The sequence below is a fragment of the Xiphophorus hellerii genome, chromosome 1 (genome assembly GCF_003331165.1).
Source record: "Xiphophorus hellerii strain 12219 chromosome 1, Xiphophorus_hellerii-4.1, whole genome shotgun sequence".
In the NCBI taxonomy this organism is placed as follows: Eukaryota; Metazoa; Chordata; class Actinopteri; order Cyprinodontiformes; family Poeciliidae; genus Xiphophorus; species Xiphophorus hellerii.
Genome location: NC_045672.1, coordinates 10891386 through 10905666, shown reverse-complemented (window position 1 = coordinate 10905666; position 14281 = coordinate 10891386). Strand labels below are relative to the sequence as shown.

Below are 14281 nucleotides of genomic sequence, written 5' to 3'. Positions count from 1 at the left end.
AAATTAGGTGTTAGTTTATGTACTATAATGAAACGTCGCAGGCCTGCTTTAAACTTCTGAAATAGTAAAGATTTCAAAAATAATTGAAATGGCTGTGTATCTAACGGCTGAATATAAGTCGGTTTCCAAAGTCTTTATGCCGCGACCAGAAACCACGTGGGTCGTCGAAGAGACCCGAACTTGAGCTGAGAGCGTCCTGATTTGAATGTTCCCGCGCAGCAGCAGATGCGAAGCGTACAATAGACGTGGGGCCCACGCCTGAATACGCGAGTGAAATTTGAATAACAGTCGCGCGTTTGACGCGTGCGAGAAATATCCCAGCTTTCCCAGGCTCATGGTGGCCGGGGGGAAAAAACCGTTGGCACTCCCCCACGCCCCTTCACCCACCACCTTTTTTCCAGTTCAATAGGGATTTAGCTCTTGACTGGTTCAAAGTTTGTGGGAAGCTCTTTGAGGGCCGCTGGGAAAAGACTGCAGTATTAACAACACTCGATTAAACGCTATGTTACAGCAGCCATCAGATGCTGCAGCTGCACCGCATGCAGCTTAATGCTTGAGTCAATATTATTCTGTTTTAGGAGACAGACTCTGACTGTCAAATATGTACAATGTGCTGTAATACGATGCAGTGGAGAAAAAAAACAAGTATTTTGAACTCGCTGGAAGATTCTAGACTTTACTTTAAAAATCAATTGTTTGAGATTTATAATGAGAGAAAGCATGTTTTTCGGGTAAAGATACATAATAATAGAATATGTTAACACTTTATTTGTTCCTAAGTGGACACATTTCCAGTGCAGAGCAACAAAACAGACGGGTATCTATAAAAAGCTCAACTGCCGTTGGCTCACAGTTACATTAAAACAAACACAGCAAACGTAATAAGAATATGAGGAAAACTGAATAAATCCCAGCATCCATATCGGCACAAAAATGTATGTGCAAATTGTGCCTTTTATTTCTGATCAAAAAAATATATATACACATATATTCTAAAAAAAATACAGAAACCTAATGCAAGGAATAGAAGCTGTATGCAAAGTTAGCTTTTATTTGATATGTTGGGAGCAGCGCCGTACTGATGTCTGAACCAACGCGTCATAATGTTGCTGTTATTAAATGTTCTGTTATTCACAGAAGATTGTGTAAATGCGGCTCATTTCATTCTGGTGCCTCCGCTAAAGCCTGTTAAAGGTCCTTCATCATCCACTTCCTCTGGGGAATTGTAACTACCAGACCTCTCAGTGGGAATTCCCACCCCTTCCTCCCTCCACCCTGTTCCTTCAAAATTGCCGCGCGGTGTCTGTGACAGTTGGAGCTGCGCGACAGATGGGATAAGGAGGCACGCGCCAGGCACGAGCCTCTCCAAAAACCCGCCACCACCTTCTCCTCCATCCTCCCGTCACGCCCACACGGATAGCAGCCGCATCCCACAGAAGCAGTTTGGGCGGGGAGGGGAAAAAAAAAATAATAAATTCAGACTAATCTGACACTCACCGAGGCAACACGAAGAGATGAGATGTTGTTTTTGGTTGCTGTTGGTTCAAATATTGACAACAGTTTATCAGTAATCAGCGAAAAGAGGCCAATAGTACTGTTCATATACGTTTTGCAAAATGGGTCTAATTTTGCACACTTTCTACAGATTTCACTTTTTAATAGAAAGTCTCAACTCAGTGACGTTCACGCGAGCAAACTGCCTTTATTCTAATTAGAAAGGAAATGTGTGTAAACCGATATATTTGACAGGTTTTCAAAAGAAAGTCGGAGTCTCGAATCGAAAATCACTTGCATGGTTCCATCAATTAACGCAAATAGCAAAAATTGTTATAGTAAAATGCTATAACACAAGAGATTCATTGTGCTAAACGCATAAAACAGTTTATTGGTCTTTGAAATGTTACATCCGTGTTTCATCAGCTTCTATCGGTTGGATTCTCATCCGCTTGTGGGCAGCAGATATTTTTCACGGTTACTTTTTACAACACAGAAGCTCAAAAGCTGAGAAACACCGTGAGAGACCACATCTACTGTCCGTTTCTAAGTTTCCTCATATGCGAGGCATGTGTGAAACGGTTGACAGGAATTAACAGAAGCTAAAATGATGACTTGACCCTCAAACACCTTTACAGGTAGAGGCTGCAGGTGCGTGTCAGATTATGGAGCTCTCCTGCCACCATTTGGTGAGGAAAAGTACTACAGTTATAATTACTTCCGTTACAGCTCAAACTTGGGCACATACTAGTGAGTCCCAAGATTGATTCATAAAAAATAAATACATGTATATTTGGTGCATATTTTAAAGCCACATAACTGTAAAAACATGATGGAATATTTAACATAACGTGAAACTTGGTTGGGGGTTAAATTGTAACTGTAAATAGATGAAATTTAAATGCCTTAAACCAATTATTTGCTGCTTTTGTACTTACCTCTGCAATGTATAGTTTTGCTTTGGTTTACAATTACTTACAAATAGTTTACTAAAGTGAAACTTATTTCAAATTAAATAGTTAGGCTTCCTCTGTATCCCCCATTGGCCTTATAATGTTACCCAAGTATTGGCTGATAAATTTAACACTAAGCACATCACTGATATGTATTTATTTACTTTGACAAAAACAGAATTCAATGATGAGATAATTTGGCTGGTAAAGGTTTGTAACAGTTTATTATTTCTGAACCCATCTATAGTCTGCCACTGCAGAGTTGGTGGTTTTTCACAGTTAATTACTTTTGATATTCCAATAATGGGTTCACAACATGTTATTTTAAATTCTGGGGAAAATTGTAAGATACTATAACTCAAATTACACTAATACTCACTTACTGAAAACAATGGAATAACACCTATATGCAAGTTAAATACTGTTAATGTCAATTTTATATTTCTTAGTTCAGGTCAAATCGGTAAGATATAGTGCACATCAGTAAGAGTCCTGAAGTGGCCTAAAGTAACCAATGAAAAAAAATCTTACAGGGTCAGGAGAATTATAAAGTTGTAATCTGAGAGTCTTGGGTGGAAAAATACAAAGTAAAGAAAACTGAATTTGGCTAAACTATTTTATGTGAAAATATTATATCAGTCAACATGAAGTAGTGATCTGGAACAGACAGGACAGAAGCAATGTTGTTAATAATAAATAAAATAAATCCAGGTAACTTTTTAATACTTCAGTGAGTTGATTGCTTTTAATGGATGTTATTTATGGATGTTATTGTAAAACAAATAAATAAATAATAATAATAATTAGCCTTCTTCAAACTAGTTCCACAGAAAGCCACCAGGTGGACATCTTCAATGTGGAAATCACGTGTGTTTAACATTTTAATGCAAAATTTACGCTGATGGAGCTTTTGACACTGGATGCTTTAAAAAACACGCCGGTCTTAAATCAGCATTTAGCTAAAGCTAGACACACATCCCAGTGGTTCATCATTTCCTCCGTTGAACCGCCCGGGAATTGCTGAACTTCCAGCAGCTTTTCCGTTCTGCTCCTTTAATTTGTGAGCCGATTTTCAGCGAGCAGCAACTTGTTACAGGCTCAGCGGTCCTCCCTCTGCTGGATTATTTATCATGCGCTCCGTCCCATGTCGCCATCTGCTCGAAGGAAGAAAAAAACCCAAAAACAATAGGACTCTTCGAGCCACATGATAGGAGACATTAACCAGATAGAAAAAAGTAAACACACAAAATATAAATAGTTTATAGGACTTAGAAGATCTTGTGCAACAGGTGTTCAGGAGAATCCGGCTTGTCAGAGCTGAAGCGGATAACTCATTCAGCAAAGCAGAGGTTAGTTCGTACAGCGTAGGATGCAGTGAGTTTTTTAAATCCAGTATGTAAAAGAAGATGATATCTGTTTATTTCTGGGACGGATTCCGCTGTTTATCGTCGCTTTATAGAGACCCATGGAGCAATAACCGAGCTTGTCCGCAGAATTAACCCGGTGACTGACATGTTCAGAGGCTTTATGGACGCAGCGCTGCTAACCCTGTCCGCCCGGTGAACTGAGTCAGGGGGGGGGAGGGTGTCATAGCAGGCAGCCGAGGGACGGAGCCGCCTAACCCGCAGCCGGCTGCAGCCATGGTGGTGGAGGGCGACAGGACGCTGGTGGCAGCCAGGCAGGGAGACGTGCAGACGCTCAAAACGCTCTTGGCAGCGAAGGTTCTCAGCAGCGGACGTGAAGGATGTTCTGGGGGCCTCGCCGGTCCACCACGCAGCCCGGGCCGGGAAGCTGACCTGCCTGCGTTTTCTGGTGGAGGAGGCAGGGCTGCAGGGTAACTGCCTGGCAAACAACGGGGCCAGTCCGGCCCATGATGCGGCAGCCACGGGCAATCTGGCCTGCTTACAGTGGCTGCTGACCCAGGGGGGGTGTCGGCCGGAGGTGAGTAACCTGAACCAGACCTCTCAGTTATGTTTATTCTGACCTGGCGTTAACTCTATGGGAGACTATTATTGCTTTAGTCGCGAAAAGACTACATTATGTTTATATAATAGGTCAAAATAGTAGCTCATCAGCTCCAGAGGTACGTTGCTCTACAATCCAGTTCCATTGTTGATTGTTTTCAAACTTTTTGTAATAAGTTAACAACAGTCGTGGTTGAACAATGTGGTTTAAAATTTTACTCTGAAGAAAACATTTCCACATTTTTGTAAGCTGAAAAGAGTTAATGAATAGCCAGATTAGACGTCAGAGTCCAAGTGGGAATGTCAGAGGTTTCTAACAAAAACTGACCTCATACTCTAATATGTTGACCCTCCATCTAAGACTTGGTGATTGCAGCAGTAAAAACAGTGTATTTGCAATTTTTCTCATTTGTATACCATTAAAACTTTTGCACACTATTTTATATCCTTAAGCAAACGTGTAACCAAGATTTAAAAGTACAGCTAATGGAGAAACACACTATTATCAGCTTGAATTGCTATTAGTAATTATCCTGGGCACAAAGCACATATGTTAACAAACCCCTTTGACTTTCTAACTTGAACTAGAAGTCAGCTTAAATTGGTTTAATCCCACACCCAAATTAAAGTTTCAATAGTAAATAGACCACAGCATAAAATCAACCAGCGATTGCTCCTGGTTCACTGTGGTCCGCTTCAGTTCATACTGGGAATTCAGAGAATTTTTTTCCCCACTGCACTGATTTTGAAACATGACTAATCAAGCATGAGCAATTAGTCTTTATGGCTGTTGGAGCTTATTGTCGAAACATCACAACAAATTTATCTTACAAAATAATTGATGCCATAGTGATTACCACTAAAGACAGTTCAAGTACCACTAGTGATCCTTGCACCATAGTTTGACAACCATGGATTGAGGACATTGGTTTCAAGTGTTAGAGTGCTTAGTGCTGGTTTGTAGCTTACATGAGATTTTCTATTTATTGCTACAAAAACTACTTATGGCATGCAAGCCCCAACATTCTTAAACTATGCAATTTATCTGCTTGCCTGTTGAGAGATCTTCTGAACAACCAGTTGTTTGTTGAATATAAAAAATTACTTCATCAATGCTTTTTTTCTTTGCTCTTGCAAAATGTAAATAATCACTGATGAATTATGCAGTAACTGGTGGAGTACTATCATCTTACAAGATGTTTACTTTGCCACACTGACTTTTGAAGGTCACACAAACAACCTAAGACACTAGGTTTAATATAACATATATGAGCCCTTTCACTGGGCAGATGGTCATAATATATGACTATAGAAGTCCATGTGGGTACTGTTGTCATTTGCAGGAAAGCTAGTTATGCAGCCCTGAACTGTTTTAGATACCAGCCTACTTTCACTTTTAAAATGTTCTTGGGTTTGTTGCTTAAATTGTTTTATTGTGTCAAACATTGTCAAATGTTTATATAAAAGTTCTTCAGCATTGTTGCAATTTTGGTCAAGCACACAGAAGAGTGGCTACCAGAAATGAAAGAAAAAAGACATTAGAAGAAGAATAAATTGGCGCAGTCAAATTAAATAAAACCAGATTTTTGTGTTTAATGAGGAAATTAGCATCTTTTTTTTTTTACAACTTAAAGTCTTCTAGCTAGGGTTTGTGTCTGCAAGCTCGGTATTCTGTTCTACTCTCTGCAGATCCTTTCAAGCTCGGTTAGGCTGATTGGGTAGTGTTGGTAAACAGCCATTTTTAGGTTTGTCTAGAGATGTTCGACTGGATTTAAGTCTGGGCTTTGGCTGGGACACTCAAGGACATTCGCATTCCTTTAGCCACCTCTTTGTTGTCCTGGCAGTTGGATTTGGGTCATAGTTGTGTTAGAATATGATTGCTCACCTTACTCTGAGTTTGAGATCACTCTAGAGCACGCTTTCTTGAAGAATCCTTGCTGTGTTTGCTGACGTCGTCTAACCCTCTGTACAGACCGCTTCCACAGAAAAACACCAAGCAGTTCAACATACTGTACTTCACAGGTGGTGTTGCAACTAAAGTCATATGTCTTACAGTGCTTGTAGCTGTTGTTTTTAGTAGGCTTTGTTTTTACATGCACTTAAAGTTCTCTGTGTCAATCTTTGTTTCCACTGATAATCATAATTTATTTCCTTTATGATGTCCATTTATTTCGATATTTTCATTTAGAACAAAGACAATCCACCAGGCCTCTAGACTAAGAACACTGTTTGCCTCTCCTCATTAGTAACACCTGAACAGAATTATACTTGACCTTAAAGAACACCATATCTGCATCTACCATAATCTGTACACAAAATGAAATACCACCAGCTAGTGGTGATAAAGATGGCTCCTATAGTTGAGACTTGTGTTATCCTGGTTAGAGCAGGGCCTTGTTTTCTATACACATGGTACTTTAGCACTCTAGCACTCGGATGTACTTCACTATGCTGAGGTCTGAGTGGCCTGCAGAATACACTCAGTACACCTGAGTATGTTTGAGCCTTTAGGGTTCACTTTTTAAAAAAGTTTCATCTTGGTCATATCGGATCAGAAAACTTGGTTGTTCATTGTCTGGCAATTTTTGAAGTGCATTGTGGTGAAAATCAAATGGTTTAGACTGTACCTTTTTGGCTTCCATCTGGCCATTCTACCATAAAGGACAGATTGGTGGAGTCCATTAGCAATGGTTTAACTATGGTTCTCTGATTGCCTTAATTAAGGGATCAACAGAGCTTCACATTAGTGATCATTTGGTCCTCAATCATCTCTCCTCCCTGACTTTGTTTAGCTGCCAGATCTCAAGAGGATAATGGTGGCTCCAATTTTTTAAAATATTTTTTAGTAGTGGAGACGACCACAGTGCTTTTCAAAGCATTTAATGCTGCACAATCCTCTTGATTTCTTCCCCAAAAGGACTGTGCAGGTAGATCTGGTCTGGTAGATCTGCAGATAATTACAGTACTTCAACTTCATTGATTGGTTTCTGTTCTGATGTGCATGGTGAGCTGTTGGAAGTTAGACTGCTGTGATCTTTTTCAAATCATTCATTCAACCAACTCTGTTTGAAAGCTATGTTCAGATCAGTTGTAGTACAAGTCTGTTTCATAACTACATGTGAAGTAGGGTTAGGGTTTGAATACTTTCAGGTGGCACTGACTGTATACATTCAGGACTAGAATCACATTAAAATATGACCATCCTTCTTTGATTGAAACTTACCTTGTTACACAGTCAGATGTTACCATGGTAATGAGATATGCAAAGTTTGATTTGCATTCCTAATACCCCTTATACAGCACTGACAGTGTATAATGAGGGTCACAAAAACAGAATGTTAGCTCAGTTAGTAAACTATGGAAGGGTGCTTGGAGCTACAGTGGTTAAACCCTCACATGATGAATTAAACCCCATGCTGACTCAGTTACAGCATGTGTTTCCAGTACATACAAATTAATCCCAGTCAATAAAGAGCTCCAGCTTGGGTTCCAAGGAGTCTAATAAATATTGTGACGTAAAAAGTATAAGCAAATTCTGCACTGCTTTGCATTGTTCTGAAATAAATAAGAGATCCCAAGTAACATGGAAATAGCTAAAAGTTAAGAGTCAACGTTTAGTCTTGGGGTGCAATGAGATAGATGGCTGTGTACTGAAAACACTGATATTATCTAGACAAGAAGACCAATCCATTCATATGTTCATCACGTGTTCTTTCTAAGCATCTTGTAGGAAACATCACACTGAAAATTTGTCTGAAAAATTTGAAATTACGTGGAAATATGCAGCTAAATTTGGAACTGGGTATCACACTTTCTTGTAAGTTTATCCCGATTACCTCTTTTTGTTCATTATTACTGATCTTTCATAAAGATACAGTATATTTTCTGACATCTTGTATGTATCACTGTCCAGTACTATCCTTTAATAATGATCTACTCCTTAGCAACCTCCATTCACTATATGCTCTTACTATATTTTGGCTCTAGTTTTCCTTTTTGATGTGTTTATTTTTCCACTGCCCTTTACTGGGTTTGGATGATTTGATTTGAATATCATCCTGTAGCCAGTGGAGCTCTGATCCTGATGTCACTCAGAATATCCTGAAGGACACTGCCTGGCCAGCCCTTTGTGACTTTAAGCTGAGGCCTTTTGTCTATACTTTTGTCATGCAGTGGGACATTAATCCAATGGACACCAGCAAATCCTCTGAATGGCTCAGAATGAAATACGTTTTTAGCGTGACCTAGTCAAACTCTGCGCTTAAATCTGACTGTGATGTTGAATTGTGACACTAAACAGGCCATTCATATTTATAAATCCTCAAATATGGTTGGACTCCTCAGTGATGTAAAACATTAATTGCTTGTAATTTAAAGTGCTTGACGGCAGTTGTTGCTACCAAGGTTCACTGATTGTTATGGGACTAAAACCTTTTCACTTAGGAGCCGGTTGGTTTGGATTGCTGTTTTTACTTAATAAATTAAATCGTGATTATGAAACTGCATTTTGTGTTTAATCATGTTATGATGACTGGTATTTAAATGTGTTTGATGACCAGAAACATATAAATGTGACAAAAAATATAATCGGATTAGATCTGTAAAAAGAACAAATACTTTCTGAAAACCACTCGTTTTTATGCCTATCAGAAGTTTAGAGTTAATTTCCAAAGACCCAAAGTTGCTTCAGTATTTAGGGCGGTATTTACAAAGAGAACACATGAAGATATGAAGGACACTGCACATCCCTTTCAACTCAGAAAAAAGACAGTTAAAATGCCATTTAGTTAAATATATAATACACTGTGGAAGGAATTCACACAAGTCACAAGTGGTAGCGATGTAGAATTAAGTACCAGGTTTAAATCGGATGTGGGACTATTCAACGTGTCACATCAATTAAAACACAACAGTCAGAGTATGTGAATCAGCTCTGTTGGAGTGAAAAGGTTCCTCTGTTTACTGCCATGTTACAGTAAAATTGTGCCAAACAATGTAGAAATTCAGAGTCAGAGCCATCCAAGACCAGGAAGAATTTTAATTGGAACAGGACAGAGGCTGAACCATTTCTGCAAAGCAACTCAGATATTAGTTCCTTTTTTAAATACCTTGTTTCTCTTCATTACACAGGTAGCTGGTTTCAGTCTTTCTAACAGATGTGCCCTGATCACCTAGATGTTACTGGCTTCCACAAACAGATTATGTTTTGAATGAAAAAACAAAAAAAGAAGACTGTGTGAGTACATGTCCTTTTCAGTTTCTCCATCTGTTTGGATTTGCAGGACAAGGACAGCTCTGGAGCCACGGTTCTCCACCTTGCATGTCGCTTCAGTCACCATGAGATCACCGAATGGCTGCTGAAAAGCAGTGAAGTGGACCCCGGGGTCTCCACCGACACAGGAGCCCTACCTGTTCATTATGCAGCTGCCAAGGGAGATCTGGCTTCTCTCCGACTGTTACTGGGACACAGCCCAAAGTAAGACTTGTCTCTTCACAGTGTTTAAAATGCTTCCTCTTGAAGTTACCCATTTCCTCTCGTCTGTAGTGACTTAATCTGGGCAATGTGAGGGATTTCAGAGATATTTTTAGCAGAGGTTACAAATGACTTTGTTTACAGGACTAAGCGGCCAATACCAGTGTGTGTACGACATACAGCAACCCTCCAAAGAATTACACACTTTTTACCTAAATGTGCTTTTTGAATAAAATGTGACGCTTAGCTATACACAAAAAGAAACAGATGAACAGATAAAGGATTATTTTCTATGTTCATGAAGGTAAAAAGTTAATAGCAGGAGATGAAAAACTATTAATTGATGGCAGTGTTATCTCAGTGATGCCCTTCCTTCAGGAAGACAAATTCCAGACCAGATGCAGCGTCTATGGAAAGAAACTGAGAGAAAACAAAAAGTTAACAGTTGAAACAACAGCAAATAATGCAAAGTGGAGAGCAGCAGCAGAAGAAAGTGAGAAAAAGTGGTCATTGTGCCCCAGTAGCATTCTAAGCTTCTGGCAGCATAACTATAGATAGCTCAGGATAGCCTAAGCCAATTTAACTGTAACCTTTACCAAAAAGGAAAGATTCAAGCCTAGTCTTACAAGTAGAGTTCACTAGCCAGGTTGGCTAATATTAGTTAATAATGTATATATTATGTTTTACATAAAAAGTTGTATAGGTTTGTCTATTTGACTGGTTTATTGGGGCACAAACGGTGCCTAATGGTGACGTTTTACTTGGCCAAACAATGGCCAAATGGTCAGAGCTGCTTCGTTGTCTTTCGCTTTTTTAATCATCTGACCAGATCTAGCGCTTGAAACATGAGCTGCAATGATCAGGGATTTTCTGGCAAATACCGATTTCCTGTTTTCTTTAAGGCCTCGCATGCTGATATCAACTTTGACCAGCTGCACTTTTCTTCTTAAGGAAGAAACACAAACTGAGGTGTTTTAACTCAGTTTGTGAGTTTGCCATATATCCATTCAGCCATTATCCAACACACTTATTAATCGGAGCAAGAAACAATCACAGGAAAGCTTGCCAGTTGATTGGTACATTCCCACTATAGGCTTCTATGTTTAAATGGAACATGCAATGTGTTCATTTTCAAATATTTATTGAAATCCAGAATATTTGATGTACACAATTTACTCAAGGATTTTAGCTGGCATTTAAAACCGGCTATAGTTGTAATGCCTGCTTTTTTTTTTGTTTTTTTTTAGAGCTTTAGAAGAATAATCACATTTATTTTATTTCTTATTTCTAGTACAATATAACAAAAGCATGACCTCTTACTACAAATATAATACACTGATGCCCTCAGAGGGAGAAGGCAGGTTGTGTCGCGTTTTGTACCTCCAATATTGTGTGGATGCACCCCAGACGGGTACATACCTGCTGAAAATTTAATGCTCCTCAGAGACATTGCAGCTCCCTGATAGCTGGGCTCCATTCAGTCCTCTGCGCCGCCCCTCCCACTGCTGGTGTTTACCATCGTCTCCACGGCGACACACAGAAGCACCAAATGGCGATGATAAGATAATGAGGGAAACAAATGCATTTGTATGGAGGCACTGCTTTATAGCCTCCAGCCCTGAATGTACAGTGGAGATGAAGTTTAATGTTCAGACTTCAATATGATGTGCAAACACGCATCCCTGAGTTTTAACAGTTATTGCTGTTTCATTTCTACCTGGAAGATCACAAAGATTACATGGACTGTCTTGGTTACATCATTGCATTTGTAACAAGCAGCCTAATTATAGTGTAACATAATGAGAGTGTGACTGCAGGGCATAAAAGTACATACACTCGAGGTAAACAACAACACCTTGTTGGTGTTTTCTGTTTTCAGCATTGTATTTTGACTTATGCCTCACTTTCAATCATAACAGAATATCTTAATGACAGTAAAAATGCCAACAAAGACATCATTCTGCAGATCTGACAAGAAATTTCTAGAAAATGTTTGGAGTACTGTAATTACTATAGTTATACATGGTCCTGAAAAAGTATTTGCTCCCCACTGATTTCTTCAGTGCTGGCTTGTTTGTCACATTTTCATGTTTCAAAGCATTGGTGTTAACTGGAAATACGTTTTTTTTATATCGCCATGGAAGAATTGTGGTCAACTCTTTTTAGCAAAAAGTTACTTTAATTCAGCCACTGCTTATGCCAAAGCATCTCAGTCAGATTTATGTCCAAATTATGACAAACCCTTTGGGTTTTTTTTCTTCTTTTTCTTATTTTCTGTCATTCAGATGTGTAACTATTGCTGTTTCTTTGGTTCATTATCTCCTGCATAACCCAAAGTATGATTAGGTTTCAGTTCACCAAACACAACAAAGGATCCTAACCACAACTACCTCTATGATTGGCTGTCATAATAATATTCTGATTCTGAAATGATGTGTTGGAACAGCAGTAGTATTGTTCCACCGTTGTCTCTCAACATAATATTTTCCCTGAAGTCTTGGGAATAATCCTGATGCTTTATTGGGAAGTGTGGAATAATGGGTCTTTGTGGTCAGCTCTGGTTTTCACTTTGGAGATCTCCAGTGGATGCAATTGTTTCCCTGGCTCTTCTTTTTGCTATGATGCTAGTGGCTCTTATCGACAGTAACTACACAGGAAACAGGCCGAGAAACAAGGAAGAATATGAGTTTAAAAAATATAAACAACTAAAACTAAAACCTACGGTGTTTCCTAGTTTCTCATCTGTTCTTGAATGTCTTCAGGTCAAGGCATTATGTTTTGCTTTTTGAGCTATTCTGGCCTACTCCATAGTGTCAGACAGGTTGTATTTCAGGGATTTCCTGATTCTACGGGTCTGACACAAATAGGTCAATCATCATGTTTCCTCCTAAGGCACCTGGAAAGTTACTATAAACTAATGAATAATTAATTAATCTATTACGTGCCTAACTTTAAATCAGATCATTTTCCTCTCCCATACTAAGATACAATTGTTATTTATTAGAATTATTGAAAAAAAGAAGCATTACATGCTCAGGTTTGCAATTTGTCCTGTAAAAGGAGTACAGGATGTAATTTCAGTTGTATTGTTTTGTTTTACTAAATTGTAGATTAGAATCTTGTCCCCAAATCTGACATCAGTTTGTCCCCAAAAAATCAATTTAAATTTCAGTTAAATGTTGCACAAATATTAACTTGCAGCGGAGACCAAAGTTTGATCCCACATCCATAAACACCCTTTCTGAACAAAACTCTTAGTGTGAAATAAATGCAGTCCTTTTTTTGTCACATATTTTTTCATATTGTCGTGTTGCAGGATGGGTCACTGCATTTGTGTTTCCAGATAGTTTTGTGAACTGCGTCTACATGAGCATTTTATCTGCCAATCTCTCCCAGTGAGCCAAAACAAAAAGCTCAATGTGCTGTGCCTGACAAGATAGCCTCATTACAAAAAGTGGATGAATGATGGTGAAAGACTGAGAGAGAGAGAGAGAGAGAGAGAGCTAGTAAGTGGGAAGCTGCAGACATCTTATGTAATCAATTAGTGCAGATTAAGATCTTTGGCCTTGAGTCGGTTCCAGCATGAAGTTTAAAAGGACATCGCTCTGTGTTGAGATAATCCAGAAAGTTAGCCATCTGAAGCCCCATCAGAAGTGGGGACTGAGAAAACATATCGTCTGATGGCTCCTTTTCTCTTGATTTTTCTCGAAATAGAAACTTAGTTAATTGTAGTTCTTCATAGAGTTGACTTTAAGATTAACAAATTTAACACCCTCCGCATGAAAGTAGAGGATTTTAATCTCTTACATAAAAAGTAGTGAAAACAGAGTTCATAGAGAATCAGGAAACATTTTAAATTGTGTTTCACTATTTTCTAGGTCTGGAAAAATATGAAAGAATAAAATAAGTGTGTGAAAAAAATATATATATTTTCAGAGTTTAGTCTCTTTCGCATTGTCTAAAAGTTGTGTCCTTCCCTCTCTATGTCTTCACTTTTTTCTGTTTCCCCATATACCTTCTAATGGTATATGGGGAAACTATTAGAAGGTACAGTATATGTTTGTAATACTTCACTGTGTCCTGGCTTTGTTTATTTCTTCACAAATTAAATAATATGTACACAAGATATGTATTTTGTTGATATTTGGCATCATTCTGCATCATTTGATGTTTTTTAATCTAATCTAAAAAATATCTGTGGCGAAATAAAAAACCCAGAAGACAAAAAACATTTTCCTGCTTGTTCAGGTTGAGGAATTGCTGTGATGTCACCAACAGTATAGAATCAGCTGGACTTCATTAGAAAACAGTTTGCTTTACTTACCACGTGGCATTTAATAAATTACTGGTTTAGATATTAATGTACAACAAATAAGATTGAAAGCTGAATGTTTTCG

At 38.6% G+C, this 14281-nt stretch overlaps 1 protein-coding gene across 1 annotated transcript in view; it reads left to right on the top strand.

Annotated features, from left to right (window-relative positions):
- The first annotated feature begins 3457 nt into the window (after positions 1 to 3457).
- Positions 3458 to 14281, top strand: part of espn (espin) — a 51044-nt gene continuing 40220 nt past the window's right edge. Inside the window, 3 exon segments of the mRNA XM_032571351.1 lie at positions 3458 to 4174; positions 4176 to 4388; positions 9694 to 9887. Coding sequence (XP_032427242.1) covers positions 4088 to 4174; positions 4176 to 4388; positions 9694 to 9887 — 494 coding nt within the window. The 5' untranslated portion in view covers positions 3458 to 4087.